Source organism: Ascaphus truei, chromosome 18 (assembly GCF_040206685.1).
Source record: "Ascaphus truei isolate aAscTru1 chromosome 18, aAscTru1.hap1, whole genome shotgun sequence".
Classification (NCBI taxonomy): domain Eukaryota; kingdom Metazoa; phylum Chordata; class Amphibia; order Anura; family Ascaphidae; genus Ascaphus; species Ascaphus truei.
In genome coordinates, this window is record NC_134500.1 from 6,978,327 (window position 1) to 7,005,795 (window position 27,469).

Consider the following 27,469-nt stretch of genomic DNA (forward strand, 5'->3'; position numbering starts at 1 on the left):
GAAAGTACGATGGGAGAGGTAAGAGGAGATCCAGGATAGAGCTTTGTTACGAATACCAAGAGTATGGAGAATGTGAAGGAGAAGAGGGTGGTCCACGGTGTCAAATGCTGCAGAGAGAGGTCAAGTAATATGAGCAGAGTGTAATGACCTCTGTCTTTGGCAGCATGGAGGTCATTAGTTATATTAGTGAGGGGCTGTTTCAGTCGAGTGAGCAGTGCGGAAGCCAGATTGTAGAGAGTCTAGGAGAGAATAGGTGTTGAGGAAGTGGAGCAAGCGAGAGAATACAAGATGTTCAAGGAGTTTAGAGGCAAAAGGCAGGAGGGAGACAGGTCGATAGTTAGAAAGACAGGTAGGGTCAAGCTTGCTGTTTTTTTTTTTTTTTACTTATTTTTTTTATTAACCATTTTTCAAAAGTAAGAGGGGTACAAAAAGAAAAAAAAAAAGGAGGGTAACAATACAACGGTACAATATTGCAAATAGTCTGATTACACATTAGGAGGGGGGGAGCGTATGGGAAGGGGGGAAGCTTGCTGTTTTTGAGTAATGGTATAACTGTTGCATGCTTGAAGGAGGATGGAAAGGTACCAGAGTAGAGGGAGGAGTTAAAATTGTGTGTGAGCGTAGGGATTATAGTAGGAGCAAGAGGTTTTAGGAGATGGGAGGGAATGGGGTCAAGAGGGCAAGTGGTAGAGGGAGAAGATAATATCAACAGTGACACATCCTCCTCTGAGACAGCGGAAAAAGAGTCAAGGAAGGCAGGAGGAGAGTTAGGAAGCGGTGTAAGATGGGAGGAGGAAACAGAGGGGATTTTCTGACATATGGTTTCCACCTTTTCCTTAAAATAGTCAGCAAAGTCTGGAGGTGAGATGGAGGAAGAAGAAGAGGCAGCTGAGGGTGGTTTGAGTAGAGCATCAAAGACAGAGAAGAGTCGGCGTGGGTTAGACTTGTACGTATTAATTAATGAAAAAATTAGGTTTGTTTAGCTTGCGAGAGGGCAGAGTTGAAACAGGATAGCATAAATTTGTAGTGAAGGAAGTCTGCGAGAGTATGAGATTTCCTCCAGAGGCGTTCAGAGGAACGAGTGGAGAAACGCAGCTTGCGCGTGTGGGAATTTAGCCAGGGTCTAGGGTTAGAAGGGCGAGGGCGGCAGAGAGAAAGCCGGGCATGTAGATCAAGGGAGCAGGATAAGGCAGAGTTGTAGTTCCTGACCAGGTTGTCAGGGTCTGTTATTGTTATTGCTAATGAAGTCACAAATCCAAGATGGCGGCCTTCTGGTTCTCTCTGGACATTTAAATGGACGTCCATTAGGAAGCCTCAACGCAAAACGGTGCAGCTTTCTATTGACTGGCAAGATTTGCTCAAAAATAATGCCGCTCAGCGCTGAAGCCGGCAGGGTTGCTCCTTTAAAATGGCTAGATTTTCTCATCGCAGCCTTCTTTTGATACCTTCCATATTGTCTCGTGCCCGTGTGACCTTGGTTCAGCTTCATAATGGGCCATGCCAAACAGCCCAGCTCCTCAAATGAATCATCTGACACAAAACATGTGTAAACAAAGTGTTTGTTGCCTAGGTAACCTCTGTCCCCGGAGTTTCCCCTTTAAATGTCTGAAAGGATTGGAAGCCAAAGCCTTTGTGTAACATGCCATTCTTTTGCCTATATTTTTAAGTAATGTGCTTTGTACAATGTTTCTAGAGCACGCTGAATGAAATCACATTTTGTAAAATCTGTTATTAATAAGACTGTTGTATACAATTTTGGAAACCATAGTAACTTCCACCTTCCCAAATAATAATAATAATAACAGAACCGGTTTGTGTGCTTCAGTCCTTCCACGCTAGTTGCACTAAAACACATTAATTTTGTGATGGCTTATGACCGATAAATGTGCAATATGTTTTATGCATGAGTTTCCAGAGCTCACACGTCACCTCTTATTATTAATTCTCTCTGTCCTTTCAAAGAGACATTAACTGAATTATATTTGCACAATTTTCTTATTGTTTCTTGCCTTTACAATATCTTTCAGATCTGCTGAATGGTTTTTAATACACCTAAAGTCAAGGGTTTTATCTGATAGTTGGAACGAATGTTGCTTGCTCACCTCCTGTACTGTTGGATGAGACCGTGGAGACACACTGTATCCAGAGAGATTACATACCTTGCGTAGTTTTTACATATAGGCAAATTTGTGGCAGTTTCTGCAGTGTGTGGACCCAGCAAAGTCTAGAGCGGAAACGCACCATTATTGTCCAATAATGGGACCCCACAAACTTCACTTGAGCTCTGTGTTCAGGTGTTCTTGTTTTAGAAAAAACATTCTCTTAGCAGATCTGGTATTTATATCCTGATGTTGGATATTTACAAAGCAACCAGACCTTGCCAAGTTGTGTTATGTGTAAAGATGCGCTAAGTAACAGTTATGTTGCTGTGTTGACAATATTGCTTTGCTTAATACGTTTGGTTATGATGTCACATTTTGCTGTAAATGAGAAGCTTGCAATTTTATCCCGTAGTGTAGTTTTAAGCCATGCTCTGTGGCCCTCTTCTGCACTGAAAGGGTTAATCGCTTAAAAAATATATATTGTGCTAAAATGTACATCAGTCTGCTGTGGTTCTGTGACTGATTAATCGTGATGATGAATGTATATACCAGTGCTGAATATCATCTTTCACAGGCTCCTAAACAAAAAATGTTTGTTCCAGAAAAGGAAGCATCTTGCAAACAATTAAAAGTGAGTTAGTAAGGATTCAATGCTTGATATATTGTATGCCCCAGGGCAGGATTTGCTAAATATTTAAGTCAGTGTTGCATGTTTCAACAGGGATGGAAGTATAAACACAGATGATATGAGTAATATAAAGTTCTAGTTTTTTTTTTTTTTTTAATGCGATTTGGTATTATATGTTTGTAATGTAACATCATTTATATATTATAAAAAATGTTTTACCCTCTTGCCATCTCTGCGGTTTTCCCCTCACTGCTGATTTTCGAGAGGTTGTATAAAAACATGCATCAGTTGCATTTCTTTACTTTTTTTTTTGTTTTTTTAAATCTGCTTTTTTTTGTGTAAAAAAATATTTCAAATTGTAGGTGACAATAATGCAATGCAGCTTTGAAAACTGAAGTGTGTTTAAAAAAAAAAACCTGGCACATTTTTCTGAAGCAGTGAGAAATTGGCACAGTGTCGTCCTGTAGATAGTGTGCAATCCAAACCCCTTCAGGGCCTCTTCCTATATCTGCTTCTGAACCAGCAATAATGTGAGCTACTTGTACAACGGGCAGTGAACAGCGGAGTTGTATCTGAAATACCCCAACATGATACAGTATTTACCGTTCACCAGCACTGTTGGTTTAATGATGTTGAATGGCATGCTGAGGCCGCAGTGCATTGCCAATCAGAATGACCGCAAGTAGGGTTGGATTTGGACATACCAGTGCAACCCCGTCCTGTTCCTGCAGCCACTCATGATGCCTCCTCTCTGTAGTCTGTCTGAGCACAAAGACGGCTACAAGCTGCCTGTCCCCTAGTAGGCTACACTTTTTTGTTGTTTTTTTCTTTGAATTACGGAGTAACCACCATCATAAAAATTGCTAAAATACTGGCATATATAGGGCCAGTGAAATAGTCTGCCTTCCTTGGACACTCCGCGAAGGAGAAGAGACCCCCAAAAAAATGAAAAATGGTTTCTAAAACATTTTGTCTCATTAGGTTATGTTTGCAATTAAGCATAGCGTGCCTCTAATCTTGTTTAATTCCACTGTGTATAAATATCATTAGTCTTATCATTGCTTATTATTGTCAATAGAGCACTAGCCATTGGGAAAAGTAATCTATCAATAAAATATATTTTTTTTGGGGGGGGGGGGGAGAGAACATAAATAAAATGTAGTGATTTCAGCCCAGTGGCCCATGTCCGGTTTCTCCTTCAGAGCAATCCTTTTGCTGATGCAGGTGAAATCAAAGATCTGGGGCAGTGCTATCTCAGCTGTTACCAGCCAGCAATATTCATTGCCTCAGCTGCCGTAGCTCTTCAAATGGGATGCAGGGAGAGAGAGAAAAAGGGATGACCGTGTCCTGCCAGCCAGAGGCAATCTCTTCTCTCTTCTCTCTTCTCTCTCTCTCCTGTGTGACCGGTTCACACCCGTTGGACATTACGGCGGGCCAGAGTCTGTGCAGATGTACGCGGAGAATCCTTTAGTGGGAAAACAGCCTGGATGGTTGACTTGATGAGGCGGATTTGTCTTCTAGTAAATAACCTGTATGTATTATCCTTATTCTATTTAATAATCTGTAGAATGCAGTTTGCCACTACCTGTGAGGCCACTAGTTTCCCCTGAAAAGGAACAGCCGAAGCCGAGGCCGTGTCAGAGTAAAGTTATGATGAGAAGGGAGTGGAGGTTCTGGCTGGGTGATCAATAGAGATCTTCATTAAATCCCTCGGACCCAGCGGCTCTAATACAGTGCTGGCTCTAAATCTTGTTACCCCTTTTTGTAAACAGATGGCAGTTAATAGTATAATTTGTCTGTAGGTGACAAGTTGCTTGTATCATATTTTTTTTTAGTTTCTTTATTTTTTGTCATTTTACTGGAATAAAAGATGTGTGTGTGTGTGTGTGTGTGTGTGTGTGTGTGTGTGTGTGTGTGTGTGTGTGTGTGTGTGTGTGTGTGTGTCTCTAAAGAGATAGTAAAAAATAGAACCTATAGCCAATCTTTAAGGCTAACTATGAATCCCTTTTAATGTCCATCAAACTCCCAAATAGCTACATTCACCTAAAACAAGTGTTCTAGAACAGGGGAGCTAAACTCCAGTCCTCACCACCCACTGCCCAACAGGTCAGGTTCTAAGGCTCTCCCTGCTTCAGCACAAGTGGATCAGTCAAACTGAGCCACCTGTGCTGAAGCTGGGACTGATTGAGCCACTTGTGCTGAAGCAGGGATATCCTGCAAACCTGACTTGATGGGGAGTCTTGAGGACTGAAGTTGAGCTCCACTATTCTAGAAAAGTATTGCCTTTTTAAAAAAAAATTATATTATTATTATTTTGAAACCATTTTCTTATTCCTACTTCTAAATGTGAATGGTTAACTGATTGTTTCTTTAGTGAGGGCAGTTGGCCTCAATTTCCAGCGAATTTATTGATCTTCTTTGGACAGTCGGAGCGATTTAGTAGGGAAGGGTTAACCGGATCATATTTTAGCTATTGTAGAGTATTTGTTCCTTTAGTTAAAGGTTAAATTCACCTGATTGCATCAGTTCCACATTTCTTGCTAGTTCTTTTACGTTGTGTACTTGTGGTTAGCTTGTCAGATCTTTAATAAATGTAACTTGTACATCTACTATTGAGCAGCTGGCAGTACAGATGGCTGGAAGTCTTTATCACCGAGGCAGCTGCATGCGTTCTTGTGATGTTCAGAGCCTAGAGGTACAGTCATTGTTGCTTTTATCTGTTGCTGTAGTGTAGCCTGTTATTCGTTTACTTTCTATAGTTTCTACAGTATGTAAAACCCTTTAATATTCAGGAACTGATCATCCACTATATAGTATTTTTCTTGTGTAGCAGTGACCATGGGCATAGCATAGCCTGACATTGCCCTGTACATAGAATTTTGCATGCACTTACTCCAAAGGACGTACAGTTTTATTTTGGTGTCAAGGAACAGGGAGATTGGGTGGACTTGCCCAAGGTGACAAGGAAATCTGACACTAGCAGGGGAACGTGGTTCAGCCACTGCAAAGGCCGTGACATTACCACAAAGCTCCTCCATCAGCCCTACCACGACCATGATTCGTGAACCAGACATTACATTAAATGGTGAGAGATGGGGGGATGGCTGCAGCGTTGCTAACCTATAACCAGATTTGTTTTCAACTCCGCGTTTTCCATGTACAGGCTTGTTGCAAACCAAAACATACAGATTCCAGTTAGAGCAAGGGCTGAACAGAAATCCCCCTCTGACATGGAATAGGGTTGGCAATACCCACCCTAAAGAGCTTAGTGTCCAAGTTCCAGATAAACCATGTTTTCAACTAGAAAAGTAATGGAAGGCTAGAAATCAAAATAAGAAGGATAATTACTAGCATTTGATGCAAAGTAGTCGTGTGTGTGTGTGTGTGTGTGTGTGTGTGTCCTCCACTCATTAGCCTGGGCTCCCACTGAGTTCATTGTGCAGTTGTTGCTGATTTTATCACCTGTAAAGTTGCCAGCCTAGTGGCTCAGCTGTCTTCTTATCCTTGTTTTCTTCCTGCTGTGACATATTGTTAAACATTCAACTGTTCCTTTCCATTATGTGGGCTATGGGAAGAGTCAGAACAAGTGTCACAAAACAAAGGGCCAGTAATGTTTTCTCAATTACAATGTGTTATCCTGTGAACCATTGAAATTGCACACAAACTCGCAATGTCCTGGGGGATTCGCACGACTGCTATTAATTGTTTAAAAATAGGAGTGTTTTCCAGCATTACATAATCTTAAGTAACAAGCAACTTTGTTTCAAACTGGTTTTTGTCTGTAGTAAAGTTTCTAAACTGTAACTGTGAGAACTTGAACAATATGGATGGATAGCATAAATTGCAACAGTTGATGTAAAACATCTTGATAAATGATCCATCTGTATCCTTTATTTACACTTTTACATTTATAACACTTTAAGAAGCTATACATGTTAAACCTAGACCGCCCCAATGCTTATTATTATTTCCCAGATTATTGTACATTACACACAGAATTAAGAAATAAGAGTAACAAAGTGCCACACAATGATGTGTCAATATGTTTTTTAAAGCTGCAGTTCAGTCTTTTTTTATTTTTAATTTATTTTTTTTACTTCAATAGTTTCATGTGGGCAATCTCTAATTACCTAAAGAACTGTATAGCTGCCAGTCAATTCATTCTCCATGTATTGATAGGTGAAATTTGGTGACATAATTAGTGAAGGGATCTGTTTTTCTTCTGCTTCTGTCTCTGTGGAAGCTCATGAATATTCATGAGCACTCCTGCACTGACATGTGCTAGAGGGAGGGCAGGGCTGACAAAGGGGTGTGCCAGGGCTTGTGACAGGACATGAAGGGGCAGTGTCTTAGCAAATGGCTATTAAAATAGAATACAAGAAAAATTTTCTTTCAAAGTTGTTTTTTTTAAAACAGGAAATGCTAAAAGTATTTTTTCTTACTACTGAACTGATTTATTAAAAAAAACACACATGCAGGATATTGACTGAACTGCAGCTTTAAGATCTTTTTAAAACCATTTCCCTCTGTTTCACATTGATAACATGTATAATGATGTTGGGTTCAAGTTATTTTCCAATCCACTTTAAGTGCTGTGCTTTTTGATGAACCCCTACACTAAAGGCGATTCCTCATTTATCTCAATTTTTAAAAGTAGTAACACAGGAGGGAGAGGGGGTAGGGGAGTATGTTAACTTTTTATTGGACCAACAAGAAGTTATGTTACAAGCTTTCGAACATCTCGGAGACCTTCATCGGGTAACCCTGACCCTGAGAGGTTGGAAAGCTTGTAGCAGATCAACTACGTGTTGGTCCAATACAAGGCAAGGCAGCCACCTTGGGCCCCGCGCTCCCTCCTCGCTGTCCTCTCCCTCCTGTCAACGCCGGGATTCAACTTTCACCCAACCGGAGGGGGGAGCTTGAGAAGGGAGCGCGAGGTCTCCCCCCCCCCCGCACCGGTCGGAAGTTGGATCTCCACAACGACAGGAGGAGGAAGCTCGGGGCCTCCAGAGAGGTAGGCGTGGGGGTGTCCGAGTTGTGTGCGTGTCCTCTTACCTTCTCCACAGCGGGCCACCTCCTGCAGTGGCGCGTTGCAATGGCAACGCGCCATCACAGTGTCATATGATGTGGCATTGCCATGGCACCGTGACGCTGCTCATCTAGGTAAGTTCCTCCCCCCCCTTTTTTTTTTTAATAACAGGGATGCCCTGAAAAGCCTACGGCTATTCCTGTCCTCCCTCTCCCTCCTCTGTTACTACTCCCTCTCCCTCCTCTGTTACTACTCCCTCTCCCTCCTCTGTTACTACTCCCTCTCCCTCCTCTGTTACTACTCCCTCTCCCTCCTCTGTTACTACTCCCTCTCCCTCCTCTGTTACTACATGCAAGAAAGGACCGGCATGGCCCCCACCCTCTGCGTATTTTAAAAGTATATATTTTCAAGCAAATATGGGTTGATTGCTCCAACAAGAACCACAACGTGTCTCATTGTTTTGATTCTTTAATAAGCTGTCTTGATCATGTTTTTTGGGGGGGCTTTGAATATTTTTATTATTGTAGATTTTGTGATTATTATTTGGCTCATCGTGCTAGTTCTTCACAAATCTAGTTGCACGCTACAAAAACTGATCAGGTTTGAACTTCGTAAGAGAAAAGTTGCTAAGAATGTTTACCAGACGCTTTATTTTTTTCCCCCGTTGACTTTATATCCTGAACTGCTGTTATTCCGCCCACGGAGCACACACTGCGCGTAGTGCGCTCCTCTGACAAGGCACCTTGAAAAGCCCAAACAAATTCTCTCCCGTAGTATGTTTTTAGTAAGGCATTTGAGCACTGTCTATCTATCTATCTATCCTGCTACATTGGACTGACCTTTCTTAAGGTAGAACTACTAATAAGCATGACTTATCAATTTTCAAAGACAGTCTTAATCAAATGACTGCAACTTTGAAATCAGAATTTGTTGTACTTTTTGAAGGTCAGCTCTTGGGCCCACAGTTTGAAGAGAGAATTGTACATGTCCAAGTTTGTGAAATGAGCATAGTAAGCATTTTGTCAAAACATTTACACATTATCGTTTCACGTGTTTTTTTTGTTTGTTTGTTGTTTTTGCAAATCCAGTGTAAGTTTCCGAGTGTGACTGGACCATTTCTGAATGTGACACGGTTTCTGCTTGTACCTGGATCACTTTAAAATGACCGTTGCTTCGCTGGTTGCAGACGGCGAGAGGTTTGGGTAGAATCGCTGGAGTGTACGAATCGCACACAGGCCGCCCTTGGAAAGGATCTGGGGGGTTGTGATCTCTGTGTCATCTAGTAAAATCTTCTCGAGCAGTTTCACAGAGATTAAAGACTTTAGTGTTTAGTGGAGAAAAGCCTCAGACTGGTCTGGGCAGTTGGTGTCTTCTACATCCAAAGCAAAACTCTCTTGACCGCTATTTGTCATTTAAAATGAACAGCGGAAATGAGGGGCGGGCGTAGGGAGCAAGTGCATCTCACTGGCGTTATACCCCCAAAACGCTGTGTTACAGAATCCAATACCAAGGTGTATAATACAATTACTGTGAGTACATTGAACGTTGACATTTTGTAACAGATTGCAATCTCAATTTTTATTTCGGAGGCATGGTAGCTAAAGCTTCTTGTCCAAGGGCAACTTTGTTCATCCACATCAAAGGCACTTACAGAAGGGACAGCCACACCACCACACAACCACCTGAATAACCTCAGGGTAGGGATCCACCTCTTTTGGGAGGCCAGGATTTCCATCCCCCCCCCCCCCAAAAAAAAAACCTAACATATTAACTCTGAGTTCCAGTGCCCTTGACACTGGAGATTCAAGGTCAGGCCCTACTGTATTAGGGAACACTGTCATCTGAATGTTTTTATGTTGGATAAAACCAGTGTGTGCGTAATATATCCAAGAGCCAAATATCAATAAAATAATCCAGGTAGATTTATACCAAGTAATGGTTCCTGGTTTTCCTCTGTGTGCTGCCATGTTCCATGTTCCATGTTCAGCATCCCCTCCATCCAACTGCCACCATCCGTGATGTCCTTTGTGCCTGTAACCAAGACCTTTGGTAACAGCGGGAGGGGGTTTAATAGTTATGTAATGTTTTTATTGAAGACTGGTAAAACAGTGTTAGAAGCTTCTGTTCTCCTGGATAATTGGGTAACATATCTTCCTGTTATCTATAGCATTGATGTGAAAGTGTTTCTCATATACTATAAATGTAAATCTCATCCCAATTGATCGTACTTACTACAGTGAAGTAGCATGTGCTGTTTGCTTTCAGCCACATTTGATAATTGCTTGCACAACAGTTCTATCATAATGATCAAATTGAGCTCCAAAGTTTTGTTTAGAATTACATTTGCACACAGTCTCTTGCCCATTTCACATCTTGTTTTCTGAAAGATATTGCACATTCAGTGAGACCTTGTATCTGGACCAGTTATCTATGTGTTGGTCCAACAGTGCAAAGGATTCTGGGGGCAAAATATCTATATTTCTGTCTGAAGTAGATGATGTAATTATAAGTATTCTGTTATTAAAGGTCCAATTTTCAGAAACCATGGTTTTCTCTATTTTCGAATGGTGGGGGGGGGGGGGCAGCTGATGTGGCCCCTGGGCCGATGTGGCCCCTGGGCCGTAGTTTGGAGACCCTTGTATTAAACCATTGCAAAGTCCATACAGTAGCGCAGACACGGCAAACAATATGAATTGCATCTTGCTGATTAAGGGTCACGCCTTTGACGCGCGATGTTCTGCCGCTGGATGGCATCATACTACCATTTACTAATGAAATAATTTAGAGAAGAGGGGTTTTCCCCCTGGGTAAGATTACTCTGCGCCACACAATATGTTTGTGTAAGCTTTATTTTGAAACTTTGGGAATTTAAATGGTTTGCTTTATTTTATTTTTTTGCGCTACGGACTTTGCAATCCTTTTAATAAATGGATAATATTTTATATGCAGTTTTGAGGTGCGCCCGGCTGTTGTGATTGGGATTGCTGTGAAAGTCACGTATTGCCATGTAGCTGTATGCACAGCATGGTCAGTTAGAAAATGTCTGGCAAGCAAGATAGCCGAAATGAAACGGCGCATTACCGGAGACACTGCAATGTAATCCGACGACCATGGAGACCCGAGAATTCCCAGCGATCCATTTGTGCAGCGATGCTTTCACTTGATAAATTGGTAAAAGCCATACGAGCCCATAAAGTGGTTAGATTCTTATTGCTTGGAACATCTCATCGTTAGGTTCCATACTGCGTCCCATTAGCATTTCTGTTTCTGCTGACCCCGGTGCGTTAATGTGCCTGATCAACCGCGTGTGGCAAATCAGGACACGGTAACCATTCACAGTGCAAACCGTTTGAGCATTGCTGTTCGTAGGATGGGAGCAGGTTCACTGAGGTGCAAATGCACCGCAAGGGGAATTTTTATTCTCTCAGGTCTGCAGCCCTGCCTTTCCCCATTATCACTTTGCAAACAGCGCTTCCACTGCAGTTAGGGGTTCTGGGTAATGACATGCAAATGAGCAGTGTGTCACTTTTTACTTCTTATCCATTTTAACGTGGACTCCAATGGCTGCTGCATTAGGCCGCGATTATACTGTATTATCTGTTGCTCCGTAGCGCTTGCGCGTGCGGTCACGCACACTATGTGCGCCTTCATTGGAATACATTAGTAAGCATCTTCCTATTGGGCGGTCATTTACACCTCCCCTTCTCCCTTTTTGTAGGCAAAGAAACCATTACAAGCAGAATCAGTCTTTTAACCTACACATGGGCACACTGCCTGGGGCCGTATTTACGGAACACCTTTATTTTTCTTAGAGACAGTTTCCCCCCCACCCCCCGAGCCCTTCCCCCCACCCCCCCACCCCCCTTTTTTTTTTTTTTTTACCCGAGTGGAAAGCAATTGGTCTGAACTTCGTTAATTTCCTGGACACTGGTTCCCGAGATATCAACCTGTAAACATAGCGCCGCTACCATCCCCTCCAGGGAAAACAAAATGGTGGCCTAAACCTACCGCTTTGTGCGGGCTTCCTATTGGCCTGCGTGACAAGTGGGATTTCAACAACGGAGTGGAAATAAACACGGTTCAGCTCCAGGGACCCCGGCTTACCACCTATGTAAAAAGAAGGGGGAGCATGCTGCTTGAAACATTCCATGCACCCACACAGTTGTTTCTTGCAAGCAAGGAATTAATAGAATGTAACCGTTTTATCTTTCTGTCGGGCGTAGAAGCATCTGTAATTGTATTGTAAGTCTCCATTGTGTTTGCTGCAATGAGGTCAGGCTGCTGGAACCACACTCCTGGCTTCCTATCAAATCCCGTATCACACACTCAATTCTCCTCCTCACTTTTTTAAAGCTTTACACTCTTCTGCCCCTCCTTACATCTCAGCCCTAATTTCTCGCTATGCACCATCCCGACTCTTACGTTCTTATCAAGGATGTCTTCTTTGTACCCCCTTTGTATCTAAAGCCCTCTCCTGCCTTAAACCTCTCTCACTGACTGCCCCGCACCTCTGGAATGCCCTTCCCCTCAGTACCCGACTAGCACCCTCTCTGTCCACCTTTAAGACCCACCTTAAGACACACTTGCTTAAAGAAGCATATGAATAGCACTGTGGATATTCTGAACACATGATACATAAAGCTTGGCCCCCTGCAGATGCACTTACCAGAACTCCCTCCTACTGTCTCTGTACGTTCTCCCTACCTACCAATTAGATTGTAAGCTCCTCGGAGCAGGGACTCCTCTTCCTTAATGTTGCTTTTATGTCTGAAGCACTTATTCCCATGACCTGTTATTCATATCTGTTATTTATTTGATTACCCCCCCTGTATTACTACTGTGAAGCGCTATGTACATTAATGGCGCTATATAAATAAAGACATACAATACAGCAGTTAGAATGAACATAGCTTTAAATACGTTGATTGAAGTATAGCCTTCACAAATTGAGATCACGTGATATTTTATGCGATGCAATATCTTGCAATTAATAAACATACATTATCTTTCCTACAGAAATCCCAAACTAGCAGCTGTGGATCAGTATAAGGGGGGTGTCGTTAAAATAAATACATTTCTGCATTGCATTTGCAAAGGCTGGCAGCTTCATTGGTTCTGAGTAAAGAAGTTCACGTGTGTCTGTGTGTCTGTGTGTCTCATACCCTATGATGATGTCATAGCGTTCTGTTTGCCCCATTGTACCACACTGCAGAATATGCGCTTTATAAATAAACGAAAATATCATGTATTTATTGTTACCCAGGCTAGTTCAGTTGGCCCCATTCCCCCACACTTTCCTATTAGAAGCGAGGCATTACTCACGCCAGACATGGAAACGAGGCTTTTCCTTCTCTCCGCCCCAGGCGCATTTGGCCCGAGCCGCGGTTCACGCATCTCTAGTTTGAAGTTTGTCACGGGTAGAGCCCCCCGATCTTTGTCTTTTTAAGGTGGTCTCCTGAGATTTTATCATGAAGAATAGTGCACTACGTTGGCAAAAAGCAAAGCAGTGAAGTTTTAATAGCAGACCTGATAATCCATTAATGTATTTATTAGTGGAGGTTTTCAATCATTACTGCTTTGCCTGCAATCAATGTAAAGTGGAACATTAAAAGAATGGGATTCCTCTCTCTCTACCTCTAGCAGAGTAAGCAGCAGGAGCGCTGTTTGTCATTTCTCAGGGTGGAATGGTCAAAGGTTGATCAGGTGAAAAGGTCAAGTGACATTAAACCCCTCACTGCTAGACTGGTCTGCAGCACCTTGGTACAGAAGTGGCCAACTCAGTCAAAGGCTGAGCCACCTATGCTGAAGCAGAGACCCTGAAAACCTGATCTGTTGGTGGCCCTTGAGGACCGGAGTTGGCCACCCCTACTTTGGTAGTATAGCTATCCAACCCACACTGGATGGCAGCACACACTCTGGCTGTTTAGCTTGGTGACCTTCTTTCGTTTACTTGAAGGGGTGATAGATGCATGAAACTGCCCCCCAATAGGTAGAAGATAATAGGTGAAAAAAAAAAGATAAAAATTGTAGAAAGTCATATATAGAATGAGACCTGGGGCTTTAACCATTTAAGCTCCCTGGCACAACAACATCACAGGACCATTTTTCAGAGCGCTCACGTGACAGTGAGGTCACGGATTGCGGAGAAGGAATAGGAGACCCTTTCCCTGCTTGCCAAAACGCAGAACCCAATCTCCCCTAAAGTCAATGATGTCCCTTTTGTTTTTGTTCTCCGGAGGTGCTCTGTTCAGTTCCAGGGACCCCTTGGTTCCTGTGATACGTACCAGTGTGTTTTTCAGTGTCTGCGCTCCTTCAAGGGGAAACAAAAGGGAGGTCAAACTTTGCGGGCCATTACGAAGCCATAACTTTATCACTTCCGGCTTCCGAATGGATGGAGATTTAAATCCCATTTAAAAAACAAAAAGTTAGACCTGTGACTTGACTGGTAAGTCTCTCAGGAACCGGGCAAGTCATCCCAGACGTGATCCAGAGTGAAATACTACAGATGAAGGGAAGTTCTACAGATAAAATACCTGTGATTTAATTTTTGACTATCAAGCGTGATCACTGGATATGATGGCAGGGACATTTCTGTGTGAAACCCTGATGAGTAAGAAGACATGGGGTGTTGTTGTTGAGGGCAGACATGGTGTGACATGGGATCTTCCATTGGAAATCCTTCTGCCTTGTTTGGTGCTGATGCATCATGTCATGTGTAGGCTCAACTAAGGGGGGGGGGGAGAAGGTTGATGAAATGCTCAGTGACTAATCTCGTCTCACTGTCTCTGCAGAGGAGCAGCCGGCTGTTAATGGCCACAGACACTCTCCCTTACATGGAATAAGACGCAGTGTTTTGTGGCAGTTCTTCTAATGTATCAGCTCATATGCAGAAACTAGCCGCCTCAAACTGCAGTGAGCCAATAGGTTAAAACGAATCAATCCATGTGTTGAAAAGTACAATTATTACTTCTTTAACCCAGGCTGTGCTGAAAAAGCTGTGTGATACGGCAGGCATAAGCTTATTGGGGTCCGTGTTACAATGGACAAGCAGTATTTGTTTTCATTGTACCCTGGTTGTTGGTTGGTGCTACTTTTTTCGTCTTTATGTACGTGCATGATCTCATATCAAGCTAGGTGTTACATTTTGCCCTTTGTCATATACACTCGAAAGTAATTTTGTGCTCGGAAGATTTATCCGTTTTGAGAGGATATTGTCAGCGGTAAAAGTGTGGGTCTGTTAATTGGCGTGTTAGTGAATGTGTGAAAGCTGGCAAGTCTGTGAGTAAAAACCATGACAATTTCTCAGCGAGGCTTTGGAATTTGTCAAGAAATGGATACTTGCTAAATAATGCAGCTATATTCTTTGAGGCATCGCATTTGTATTTCGTTTTTGAAGACGAATGAAATCTTTAAGCAGCATTTCCTCTTGCCTGGATTTTATTTTCGTAAATGGCGCAGTTCCGTACATTCCTTACATTTACGGCAACGCTGTTATCTAAACGGCAGATTCCGCTCTCTTGTGACCAATCGGCGAAGATCCTGCTTACCAGGGCGCACATTATGGCCGCCTATTTCAAAACAGGAAGCAGTGTGGCTACCTAAATGGTTGCTGTACTTTACCAACCCAAGGAAGCTTAATTTACATTAAAACTCATTAAAAAGGGCATTGAGAGGGGGGGCAAAAAATGCAAATTCTCTCATACTACACAGCTGATTTATGAAAAATATATAGGATTTTGAATAAAATGCTGCTCTAAATTGCACGTTTGCCGTTTGAAATCTCCTTTATTAAATGAATCACTTAACATTTCACCTGACCTGTTGGTGGCCCTTGAGGACTGGCGTTGGCTACTCCTGCCATAGACTGTCCCCGTGCCTCCCATAGCTTGCTGCATCTGCTTACACCTTGCATGATGACTCTGGTCAGCAGAATGCAGATGAAGCAGACCCCTTACCTTCCCTTACCTTCAATTCCCTTCCCTTCCGTTCGACCTCGCTCTGCACCTGCCTGATATTGGGCATGGGGAAAAGGAGAAAGCACGTTTCGGTCCCCCCTCATGCTGTGGATAGGTCGATCTTGTATGATCAGAGTGATGTCTCAATAAATGCGGATTGAAGACTGCCACACACATGCAAGAAATGTAGGTCACACAGCTTTGCATCTCAGGTTTGCTATGAACAAGGCAGTGTAATTGTGTGGCATGAGAAGACTGTTTCTGACACATGTATAAGCACTCTCAAATATAATCTTTTTGTTAAAATTGCTGTATTTCTGCCCCGAAATACCAGTGCTCTTTAGTGTAATTTTCTGATTGGGACTTGGTCTCAATGCGCTTTAGTTAAACCATCTTTAGAAATGCTGATAATTGCATATTGTGCCTCTTGGGAGAACTCATAATTGTGTTCTTTGTGTGAATAAATTCAAGCAATTGTTCTAATTGATACATTTTGAAAGCATCCAGTACACTAATAATTGCTTTTACTCATTCATACGCCGCAGAATACCCTGCTGACTTGCAATAAGATACTTATTTTCCAGCACAGGAGATTTCGTACATAACGCGTTATGATGGGTGTGATTTTATGGGCTGTTCCTGTGTCTTCGGACTTGTGTTAATGTTACAGACATGGCATTCTTTTTATGCGTTGAGCGGACATATGAAGAGTTCATTCTGGATGTTTAATCTTCCCACTATAATGGAAGCTATGATGTAAAAAAAAAAAATAAAGGTCTCATTTGACTAATTTTCTTAAACTATATAAATTTTAAGAAACGTTTATTTAAAGCTGCAATCGCGTGTCTCTCTGTCTCTCTGTGTCTCTCTGTGTCTCTCTCTGTCTCTCTCTGTCTCTCTCTGTCTCTCTCTGTCTCTCTCTGTCTCTCTCTGTCTCTCTCTGTCTCTCTCTGTCTCTCTCTGTCTCTCTCTGTCTCTCTCTCTGTGTGTGTGTGTGTTGGATGGGGGAAACAAGACTGGGGGATTACAGCTTTAAATCTACAAGTGAAACACATCTGTTTTCCACTTGTGTTTTACCATTGCATATTGTTCTTCTAGGTTTTTGGCTAAGACCCTGACGGCTTGGACAGCACCAAAAAGCACTTCTAGAAAGCGGTTTACCATGCATTAGGATTCAAAGGGGTACTATCTCTGTGGATGAAACGGTTATTCTGGATTACATAGGGGAAAGACTAAAGTGACAATGGGAAGGAAGAAAATACAGATTACGCGGATTATGGATGAGCGGAACAGACAGGTAAGAAATGAATGTTTCTAAAGATGCGAGTGATTGATGGACCTTCCCCCGTTATGCCCACGTGCATTGGTCAAAACCCTCGCCACACAATTTTACTAGAGAAAGAGATACTAATTAGATGGAAGGATCTACTGCGACTGGTAATATAATGTAGGTTAGTGCTACCAACTGTACATGGGTTACCATGAGTGTATAGCTAACAGTAGCTGTACCCAACAATAAGTCTTGTATATACAGGTCCAATGCTGATTGGTGAATGAGGGCAGACCGGATGCCAAAAAAAGACGCGCTGCTGCTCTTGATAGTGGTCTTACGAATCAGTTTAAGCAAATAGATCTAGAGGAAAATAACGCAAGAGACGCTTCTATGGCGTAATAAATTCATTTACTAAGTGAAAATATAAAAAGTTACAATTGCGCACTCACAGTTGTGAGAAGTGTCCAATCGCAAAGATAAAAACGTCAGGTCTGTATCGGACTGGACTCTGGCATGTCAGTTCAGTGGTCGTAGCGTGCTTGATTCCTCCCGTGGGGGTACTAACCGGCGTGTCCGCGTCAGGAAGCGCCCTCCGTCCGGTTCCTGGAGTCTGGGGATGACGACGTCACTCTCCCATCAAACGTCGACCGCGCCTCTCTGCTCAGCCAGACCTTTTTCGCTTGCGCAGCATGTTTTTGTGGGTGCTCCTCCCACTTCCTCAGGAGTACGCTGCGGAATCCAGGAACCAGACGCTGACGCAGCGGTTTGTACCCCCCCGTGGGAGGAGAGAATCAAGAGCGCTTTGGCCGTTGAACTGACATACCTGAGAGACTAGTCTGATACAGACCTCAGACTTTTATCTTTGCGATTGGACACTTATCACAATGGTGAGCTAAACTTTCTCTTATTTTCACTTATTAAATTAATTTATTATGCCATAGTAGCGTCTCTTGTGCTCTTGTCCTCTAAAAATAAATAATCTATATATATATCCTTTTTATTGAGCCACTGTTTTTGCCACACTGGCCAGCAATGTGTTGCTTCACTCTAGAATCAGAGGGTTAAAAAACGCATTCACTTAGAACAGTTTTTTCTCAACCCACCTCTGAGGCCACGCTAGGTGCACGCGTGACGTCACCCGTGCCTGCCGCAGAGGCGATTTGTGGCCATGGAGGTAGACGCGACGAGGAGGCGTGGCCGTAACGTCACGGAGCTGGTTCGCCCTCATTGAGCGAACCTCTCTCGTGACCCGGTCATCGCGCAACAAAATTTTGTTGTGCGAAAAATCGGGCGCACTGTCGCTCCCGCACACTCTATGGCCGTCATCATTGAGGCACAGCCATTTGTTCGCGCCGTCGCGCTAAGCATGGATAGTTACCTTATGTTGTTAGAAGGGAAGACGTCCTGAAAATATGTCATGTTTACTTAGAGAGGAGTCCCAGAGTTGCAGCTAGAAAGTATTCAGTGGACAGTTAGCAGGGAGCACTGCAGTTCTTTTGCTTTCTATTTAAATATTCTGAACTTGAGCATGTCAGGACAGATTCCTCTAGTATCCTGCAGACGTTGGAAGCAAAATCAAAACCTTAACTAGGAAAGTACAGCTTTTTGGGTGGGTTGGGGGGCTATAGAAAGTTTACATCGTTTTATTCTTTTCAGGATTTATTATTTAGAATGTGTATTTAGGGATAGGAACTGGTATACAACATTTGTTTTTTGTTTTTTAAAGGGAGGGATGGGTGTAGGGTGCGTAGACCATAATCCTACAGAGTGTATATTTGTTTTCTTATAGGTCACCTTTACAAAGAGGAAGTTTGGATTAATGAAGAAAGCCTACGAGTTGAGCGTACTCTGTGACTGTGAAATTGCGCTGATTATTTTCAATAGCTCGAACAAACTGTTTCAATACGCGAGCACAGACATGGACAAAGTCCTCCTCAAGTACACCGAATACAACGAACCCCATGAGAGCAGAACCAACTCTGACATTGTGGAGGTAACATTGTTACTGGTTACGTATCTCAAAGCTGCAGTTCCATTTAGCAAAGTGTTCCGGAATTCTGATAACGAGAGAGCACTTTAAATGTTTGATGCACAAGTCCTTATAGGAGAAAGTGAATCCATGCCAGAAACATGTTTATGGGAGTTAATTCATTTAAGTTTATAACTGTGGTAACAGTTGGAATGAGATTGAGTTCCTTCAGATCCTCCCCATTTCACTGTAGACAGTGACCACCATTTAACGTTACATTATCCCAACTAGTGCTCTGACACAGGGGTGCTCAATTCCAGTCCTCCTGTGCTGAAGCTGAGATCTCCTTAAAACCTGACCTGTTGGGAGGTATTGAGGTTTGGAGTTCAGCACCCCTGCTCTAACAGATTGGAGAAAACGCTTGATGTGTAAAACTAACAAACGACCCCCCCCCCCCATTATTTGCTTTAAGGATAATTCACTTTTATAAATTGTTTTTTTGTTTGTTTTTTTAAAGGCATAAGTATTTCAGGGTTATTTTAGTAACCGGCAGCAGATTATTCTGGGCAAAATAAAGTGATTCATTTGGCTGTCATCGTAAAATTCTTCACTATTTTAACCTTGGGTGTAATCCTTGTTAAGTGAGGGATTGTGTTAAAATGCTATAAAGATCGCCATATCCAAACTATCTTGAGTTACCATCATCTTGGGTGTTTTTGAAGAGGATTCTGTCTTGAACAGATCATTGAAGCAATACGGGATGTTTCTGGCAAACCTTTTAATGACATGAGATGTTGCCATAGTTGGTGTCCGGCTTTTTGTCACGTCACGAAATGCCCGTTTTGAACATTTTTGGATTTTCCGAAGAGTCACAAGCTGTCGCTTTTGGTGGTACGCTGCTTTAATAGCACGTATTATTTTCTCATATTACCAGAGGTGGCTATACAAATCCTTTAATTATTTTACAGTTGCCATTTTGTTCTGGGAATTCTTGCAACACAAAATGAAACGAGGACTTGGCTGCTTGGTCTTTCTGCTGTTGGTATTTTCACCTGATGGCTGTAGACGATATTATTATAAGACCTTAAAATGTAAATTACATAACATTTTCTCCTCTGAAAACTAAAATGCCATGTGAACTGAGATATTGTTGATGATCACGAATGGGAAAGTGTAGGGCTGTGTTCTTCAATACTCCCTAGGCATCCAGTAGCGAAAATTACAAGAGCCTGTAAAACTCCCTTGATGTCTGTGTTAAAGTAAGACTTAAGCAAGACACTTCCTTATCTGCCTCTTTCTGAATTCCAACGTTTGTGAGCTGTTTTTACAGATGTTTCCATGCTTCTGTAGAAAAGCATTAGATTGCATACAGAATCCAATAAAGCGTTTAATGTGTTGGCCAAATAAAACATACTACCGGAGTATGGTAGCTGGCAACTCTTTGCTTTTAGTTGTAGAATGAAGATCAATATTATTAAAACTGTTCGGGCAAATGATGATGATAAAGCATCCATATTTCCAGAAGCTTAATGCAATGTGCATATGTGTCATAAATAAAGCTATATATTTGGCAGCATTCTATGACAATTGAATTTGTTCGGTAATGAGTTTTGGCAAGATTATTCTGTGACGGACGAAATGTGCCTCGGTGGTTTTGAGTACAACCTCTTGTAGACGAATTGCATCGTGTTCTTTGGCACTCGTTTGGTTGAAGAAAACGTGTCTCTATCTTTCAGAGATTTATTCGAAGAAAATCTAATTGTTGTATACGTTGGCCTGTTTTGGTGGGACTTTTAATGGACAGAATTATAGTTAATAGATGGGCAATTGGTAAACAAGTCAGTTTTGCTGGTTCGTTTAAGCAAGCAGCATTCCGATTGGGTTACACCTAAAACCCATTTGTACCATTTTCACTGGTTGCGCAGAAATATTGCTTTTGCCTTTTAAACAAAAAAAAGTCATTAACATGATCTACATTTCCTAATTGTATGTGTTGGTAGTTGTACAATTCTATGTTTCCAGGTGTTTGTTTACATACAGTAGTGCATTTTCAGGTACAGAAAAGGAGAACTGTGCTTTGCATTGTTAGATATTTATTTATTGTCAGTGAATGAAAACAGGGCAGTTTTGCAGCATGGGGGAAATGTGCTTGATTTTAAATGTGCTTGATTTTATATATTTAGTGACTTTCTTTAAAACATATTCCGAACAGGCTTCATATTGTGGTTCTGTCCATGGTGGAAGAACTAAACAAATTAAGCCAAAGAGCTTGCCATTGAGACTATTGATACGTAAGGCGTTGAGACATTTATGATTTTCCCTTGTTAACATAAAGCTGAAGTTGAATGTTGGTACCCTTTTTCACATGCCAGTTCTATATAACCTTTTGGTATTGCCCCCTCCAGTGTTACATGCTCAACTCTAACCTGCTCTCGCAACAGTCTCTATATTCACCGTGTGCAAACCGTTTGTTGCATTTCTTTCTATCAAGCCTTTGGCTGCTCTGTCACTTAGTTGCTGTACATGTGGCCTGCACAACATGCGGCCCGTGGGGTGTGACGGCAGGGGTGCGGCGAAATCCGTCTTCCCCTGCAAATTGTACTCTTTCCCCGGCAGGTCCCGAAAAAATGGTCGCGCGGCGTCAAATGACAAAGGGACACTACGTGACATCACTCCGCAATGTCACAGCATCCTGTTGCCAGGGCAACGCTGCATCATTTGACGCCACACTGCCATTTTTTCAGGACCTGCAGGGGAAAGAGTAGTATTTGCAGGGGAGAAGACGGAGATCACCGCACCCCCGCCGCCGCAGGTAAGATCATCCACATTCTTGCGATTTGTAGGAACACAACTTGATGAGGCTCATGGGCCAGGATACACTAAACAGCGCTAAACCTTAATGCGCAGTAAGGCCCGTTAAACTGGCGAATTTTGTCTCAATGAAAACTCAAAAAGAACCCTGCTTATTTCCACTTTCAGCATCCATAAAACTAATTTCTTGGCCCTCTTCTGTATAATTTTATCCATATGCATTTATAAGCGGTCTTACATAGAAAAACGCAGACTATTTACAGGCACACCCCGCATTAACGTACGCAATGGGTCCTGAGCATGTATGTAAAGCGAAAATGTACTTAAAGTGAAGCGCTACCTTTGTTCCACTTATTGATGCATGTGCTGTACTACAATCGTCATATACGTGCATAACTGATGTAAATAACGCATTTGTTACAGGCTCTCTAGTCTCCCCTCTTGCGCACAGCTTCGGTACAGGTAGGGAGCCGGTATTGTTGTTCAGGACGTGCTGACAGGCGCATGCGCGAGCTGCCGTTTGTCTTTTGGGCGATATGTCTTTACTCGCGAGTGTACTTTAAGTGAGTGTCCTTAAACCGGGGTATGCCTGTTTACTGGTATTACATCTACAATGACTAATCTCTGTCCCAATCGCTTCCCCGTAACAAGAACTCGAACACTGAAAACATAGTACATACAGTATTTGTATTTAAAATGCTCATAATAGATGTTAATATTTCTGTTAGAATACAGATGCGACGCTCATCATACTCTGATCATAGCAACTATCATTATTACACAGACCATGCATGCATTGCTGGGTGAGGGAGTTTTTTTTTTTTTTTAATAACCCCGGAAATTAGATAATTTGAATTAAAGTGCGGTCCGAATCTGTTTTCTTTGGAGCAGTTTGGCCGTCTCACTTTACAAGTTGTGCAGGCCTGCTGTACACACATTCAAATTCTTTGAGGGTCATTGTTACAGTTTTTAACCGGAGCACGAAAGAACCATTGAGCACGAGCCAAGAACACCAATTCTGCATGCCGGGGATTCCACAGGGCAGTCCCTTCAGACAGCCTGATCCCTCTCCTTTAGCAGGGTTATGGCTAATCCATTGCCTTAAAGTCAGTGTAATCTTGAGGAGCATGTTGAGGGCAAGGACAAATGACCAACACTAAACAGGTTATAATCCTGTGCTTGAAAATAATCTTCCTACTGTAAAGATATATGGGGCTAGTGTCTGCTTTATAAAAACCCATGTCCATATTTCACAGCATGTACTGGGAAAGCACTGCAACATATACATTTTTTATCTATTTATTTTTTACACCGGTTTAATAGTCGTTTCGTCATTTTAAAATCGTTTTTGATGTTATGGCCTTAAAACGGGTGGCTAAGTCCAGCCCTCTAGGGCCACCAACGGGCCAGGTTGTCAGGATATCCCAGCTTCAGCACAGGTGGCTCAGTCATTGGCAGAGCCACTGATTGAGCCACCTGTGCTGAATCAGGGATATACCTAATACCTTGCCTGTAGGTGGCCCTTTAGGACTGGTGTTGGCCGCCCCTGCACTAAAAGCACAAAGACGCATGCCACCAGATCATACCTTGCATACACAGGGCAGGAGCAATCCCCTTCTCCAGCTGCTGGGTGTGTGAACATGGTTAGGGAGGCATGGAGGTGATTGCCAGCAGCTGCTGCTGGACGTTGGCCAAATCTGATGGCTTTCTTACAGAATACATAATGGTTGCCATATTTAACAGGCCAACTAGTTGAACTGTGACAGGCCAAATCTATACTCTTAATTATAAACATCGCAGCAAGCCAAGTTGATGGCCAAGAAAGTAACATACGCAAGTACTCCTATAAGTCACCTGTCACCTCTGGCCACAGATAATTATTACCAGGGGTCTTATCGACGTCCATAACGTCAAAATAAACACACAGCGCAAAACTCAAATACAATGATCATTGTTCTGACTCCTGCACACTGTGGCAAGTGGTAGAGCCAGGTGGTTCACTCACTCCCTTTGAGATGCACACTGAGTCCTTCTTTCTTTCTGTTCTTTATTGTAAAGGCAAAACAATAATAACAAAGGAGGGGAATTAAGATGGAATCTAACAGGAGACGGGGCCCAGACTGCTCCTAATTGCTGCGTGGTCCAAAAGGAAACACGCTTTCCTGTGCAGACAAGAACAAGCAGAGGACTAATCAACTATCAAAATATAGCAGGGGCGTTAAGCCAGACCAAGAGAAGTTTTAGCAGAGGGGGGTTGCCAAGGCAACAGGCTGGGAGCAATGGGGGAAAGCAACAATGTTGCAACTTACACTGAGGAGCAATGGCTGCCTCTGAACAGGGAAACTGAACATGCAGAGAGGTTCCAGGACAAGAAGACTAATCTGCAATAAAAGTCCTAATTGGGGATTGCTGCTCACAAAGAACAGGTTCCCAGCCTGTATTATAAAGTTCCACAAACAAACAATAGTGCGCAAAGAGCCCCAAAGTGTGTGAATGTTAGTAGGCAATAATAATAGTGCACTGGTATAATGATACAGTCCTCCTTCCTGCTCCAACAGTGGGAGCTCCTCAGTATAAGGCTGCGTCCTTCGAGGGTACAGCCGTCCGGGGGCGTGTCTATGGGCGGGCCAGTGACGTCACAGAGCAGGTTTGCCCTCATTGGGCGAACCGCTCACGTGACCGCCCTGTCGCGCGCCCCATCCCGCTTGCCCGCACGCAGTCTGATCACTCAGCGTGCGGATGCGTCCGCGCGGTCTGCCCTTCTATGGACGCAACCTAAGAAAGCGTCAAACAGTGCAACACTGTCCCTGTATTGTACACGCAAGCAATCACAATTACACTTGCAGAATGTCGAATGAAATCAAGCCTGGGGTGTTAATGGGACACCCACACCTTTCTTTCCAGCAAGAAAGAACAGCCAATAGCCTCAGAACAGCCAATAGTCCTCACAGATATCCGATGTCCAGAGGGAGCTTGTGCACCACGTCCCTCGTGCATTGACTGAGTCACTGATTAAGCCACCTGTGCTGAAGCAGAGACATTCTTAAGATGACCTGTTGGTCACCCACGAGAACTGGAGTTGACCACCCCTGACCTACAGGATATCTGTATACGAGAGGCAAAATCCCATCCTTTTATTGACATATCCCTTTCTCCTGGCTCTCTGATGACTTATCAACATTGGCATGTTTTTTAAACGTGACACAGATCATTAGTTAACCTTAGAAAGCTGACCACACTGGAAAAAATAGTTACTCTGTGCCAGTTAGTTAATGTCATTATGAATTACCTGATTGCTAAATGTTGGATAGCTTGCAGTAGGATACTAAATAGATTAACAGCTGCTGGTTGAGTGAGATACTGTAGAAAGCACCTTTTTTATTTTATTTTTATTTAATCTGCTTTGTGTGTGAATAAATCCCTTTAAATTATTTTGGTTTATGTATAACTAACATTGCAGGTTAGTGTAAAAAAAAAAAAAGAGACAAAATGTAGCAACAATTGTGTATATGGACCCTGATTTTACCTGTTTTTTATATTTATTTTCTTATGTTTTCTGAGGGCATGCAAAGAAAAGGCAGACGTAATCCGTATCTTTAATGTAGCATGTGCAGTAATATTACACTCGCACAGCACAGGGATGTTTGAGTGCTGCCGACAGGCTAGGTTTGCGGGGCGATACAAACCTATGCAAGTTGTCTTCATAGTAATTAAGACTTGTCTAATTGGTGAAGTATGTGTTGGATCTTGGAAACGCGGCCAGTGAGAGTCCTGACCCGGAGGACCCCGGCATTAACCATTGTCCGGCATTAACCATTGTGTCTTTGTCACAATGAAAGAAGAGGTCAGATCTTGTGCAGTTTAGCCACCACAAACTCTGTTGTAGTTATATTTATTTTAGGAAAAAACGTTGTATGGTGCTCAATAGAAAACAGCAGAACTTAAAACATGATAAATTCTTGAAAAAATGGAATTAACCCAATAAGTGAAAATAACAAATAATTCTGGAAGATGTAAACTATAATCCCACAATGCACAGTAGTAAGGATGCAATGATAGTTAACACCTGCCGGTGACCAGTATGACAAACATCTATTTCAGCGGAATAAACTATTAAACAAAGTCCAGAACATAGTGGATAAACTGGAATGGACTCACATGGGGATGGGTATCCACGATTGACAGCAAGTCCTGATGTATCCAGTAGTCCACGGGTTAATGTGCCTCCGTCTCTAGGTCGATACACTGAGCAAAAAGAGGAAGAAAAACGGAGCACTAGATCCAAAACTGTCAGAGCCAGAATAAAGTACAAGGATGCGTTCCCATAATAAAAATGAAAGCTTATTTTAATGGATAAAGAACAGAAAACCACACCATTTATTTTACACTACTTTTGTTAATTTTTATACAGTTGGAGATAACACTTGTGATGGTTCTCATCAAGTGGTCAATGATTTCATAGAACACAACTCCACCGCCTTTACAGCCAACATTACAGGAGTAGTGAGTAAAACACTCGGGTCACTTTTATTGACGTCAATCAGCTTCAAGAAGGTCAAATCCAGTACAAAACAATTAACCCGATTTACAGCCGAAAAATACCAAAAAAAAAAACATGAATCTGAATGGAGTTGATGATAAATTCTGTGCAATTTATTTTTATACGTAAACAAGTTAGGAAGAACCCCCTCTGTAAGTGGGGTTTCCCTGATATAAAACCACACAATGTATATGAAAGAACCTTTCATCCAAAGATTAATTTACTCCACTATGAACACCCCCCCTTCAAAAAACTAAAACAACATCTTTAACCTCTGTGATTTCTCCCACTCTTAATGTCCAATACGAACGGAGAAAGAGCTACAGTGGGGAATATCCCTGCTGCTGCTTATCCTGGGAATGTCCATCACCAAATACCGAAAAAGAAGACTTTTCTGGTGGATACTTTGCATCCTGTGGCAACTTTAAGTATACTTTCCCCAAGTAAAATGAGCTGTCATGTTGGACATAGGAACACTGAATTGGGCCGCCCCTAACCATATATAGTGCAGTACTTCCAGTTTCACCGGGGAGGGAAGGTTAACCATTTCTTACCCCTCCCGGTCCTACTAGCACGGAGTCCTTGGCAGGGAAAGGGTTCATTACACGTGTGCAAAGCAGTGTGATGTTGTACATCTGCATGAATACCCAATCTATGCCTGCCTGTTACCTGGTAACCAAAAGAGGCTCGCTTATCCTCGGTAAATGGCCCCATTGACGTCAGTGCTGTTTTTCTGCCAGAAGTTCAAGTGGATGGTTTTTTTTTTCGTCCACAACTTTTTCTATTTGAGTTATTTCTAGTAAATATCAAGTCACGAATGCTCTGGGTGGCTAATTATTGAACGACAATATTTGATAAAAACCTACATTTGCTTTTGACATGAATCAATGTATCAAGTGGAAAGGTCATTATTTTTATTTGGGGAAAATACTAGAGCTTACTTTTGAAGTGAGCTAATGGAGTTTGACGAATCTATTACATTTGTACTTTCCCCAAATGTTCGTGCCTGTCAATTAATTACACGTTGAAAAATATTATTTATTTATTTAATTCAATGGAGAACAAAAGTTACATTTTGAAAGAGTATTTCAAGCATTTTAAACAAAATGACTTGGTTTTAATTAATCTCTGATATAATGTAGCTCTGTGCGTATCACACACT

The 27,469-nt window shown here is 42.3% G+C and overlaps 1 protein-coding gene across 14 annotated transcripts in view; it reads left to right on the forward strand.

The window, feature by feature from the left end:
- MEF2A (myocyte enhancer factor 2A) overlaps positions 1–27,469 on the forward strand; it is a 76,738-nt gene that overhangs the window by 16,267 nt on the left and 33,002 nt on the right. For 13 of the 14 annotated variants that reach the window (XM_075575266.1, XM_075575265.1, XM_075575261.1 and 10 more), the window contains 2 exons: positions 16,813–17,011; positions 18,777–18,980. In XM_075575266.1, coding sequence (XP_075431381.1) covers positions 16,958–17,011; positions 18,777–18,980 — 258 coding nt within the window. In that variant the 5' untranslated portion in view covers positions 16,813–16,957. Of the gene's footprint in view, positions 1–4,064; positions 4,262–16,812; positions 17,012–18,776; positions 18,981–27,469 lie in introns of those variants that run through there. The other variant, XM_075575262.1, reaches the window with a different exon arrangement.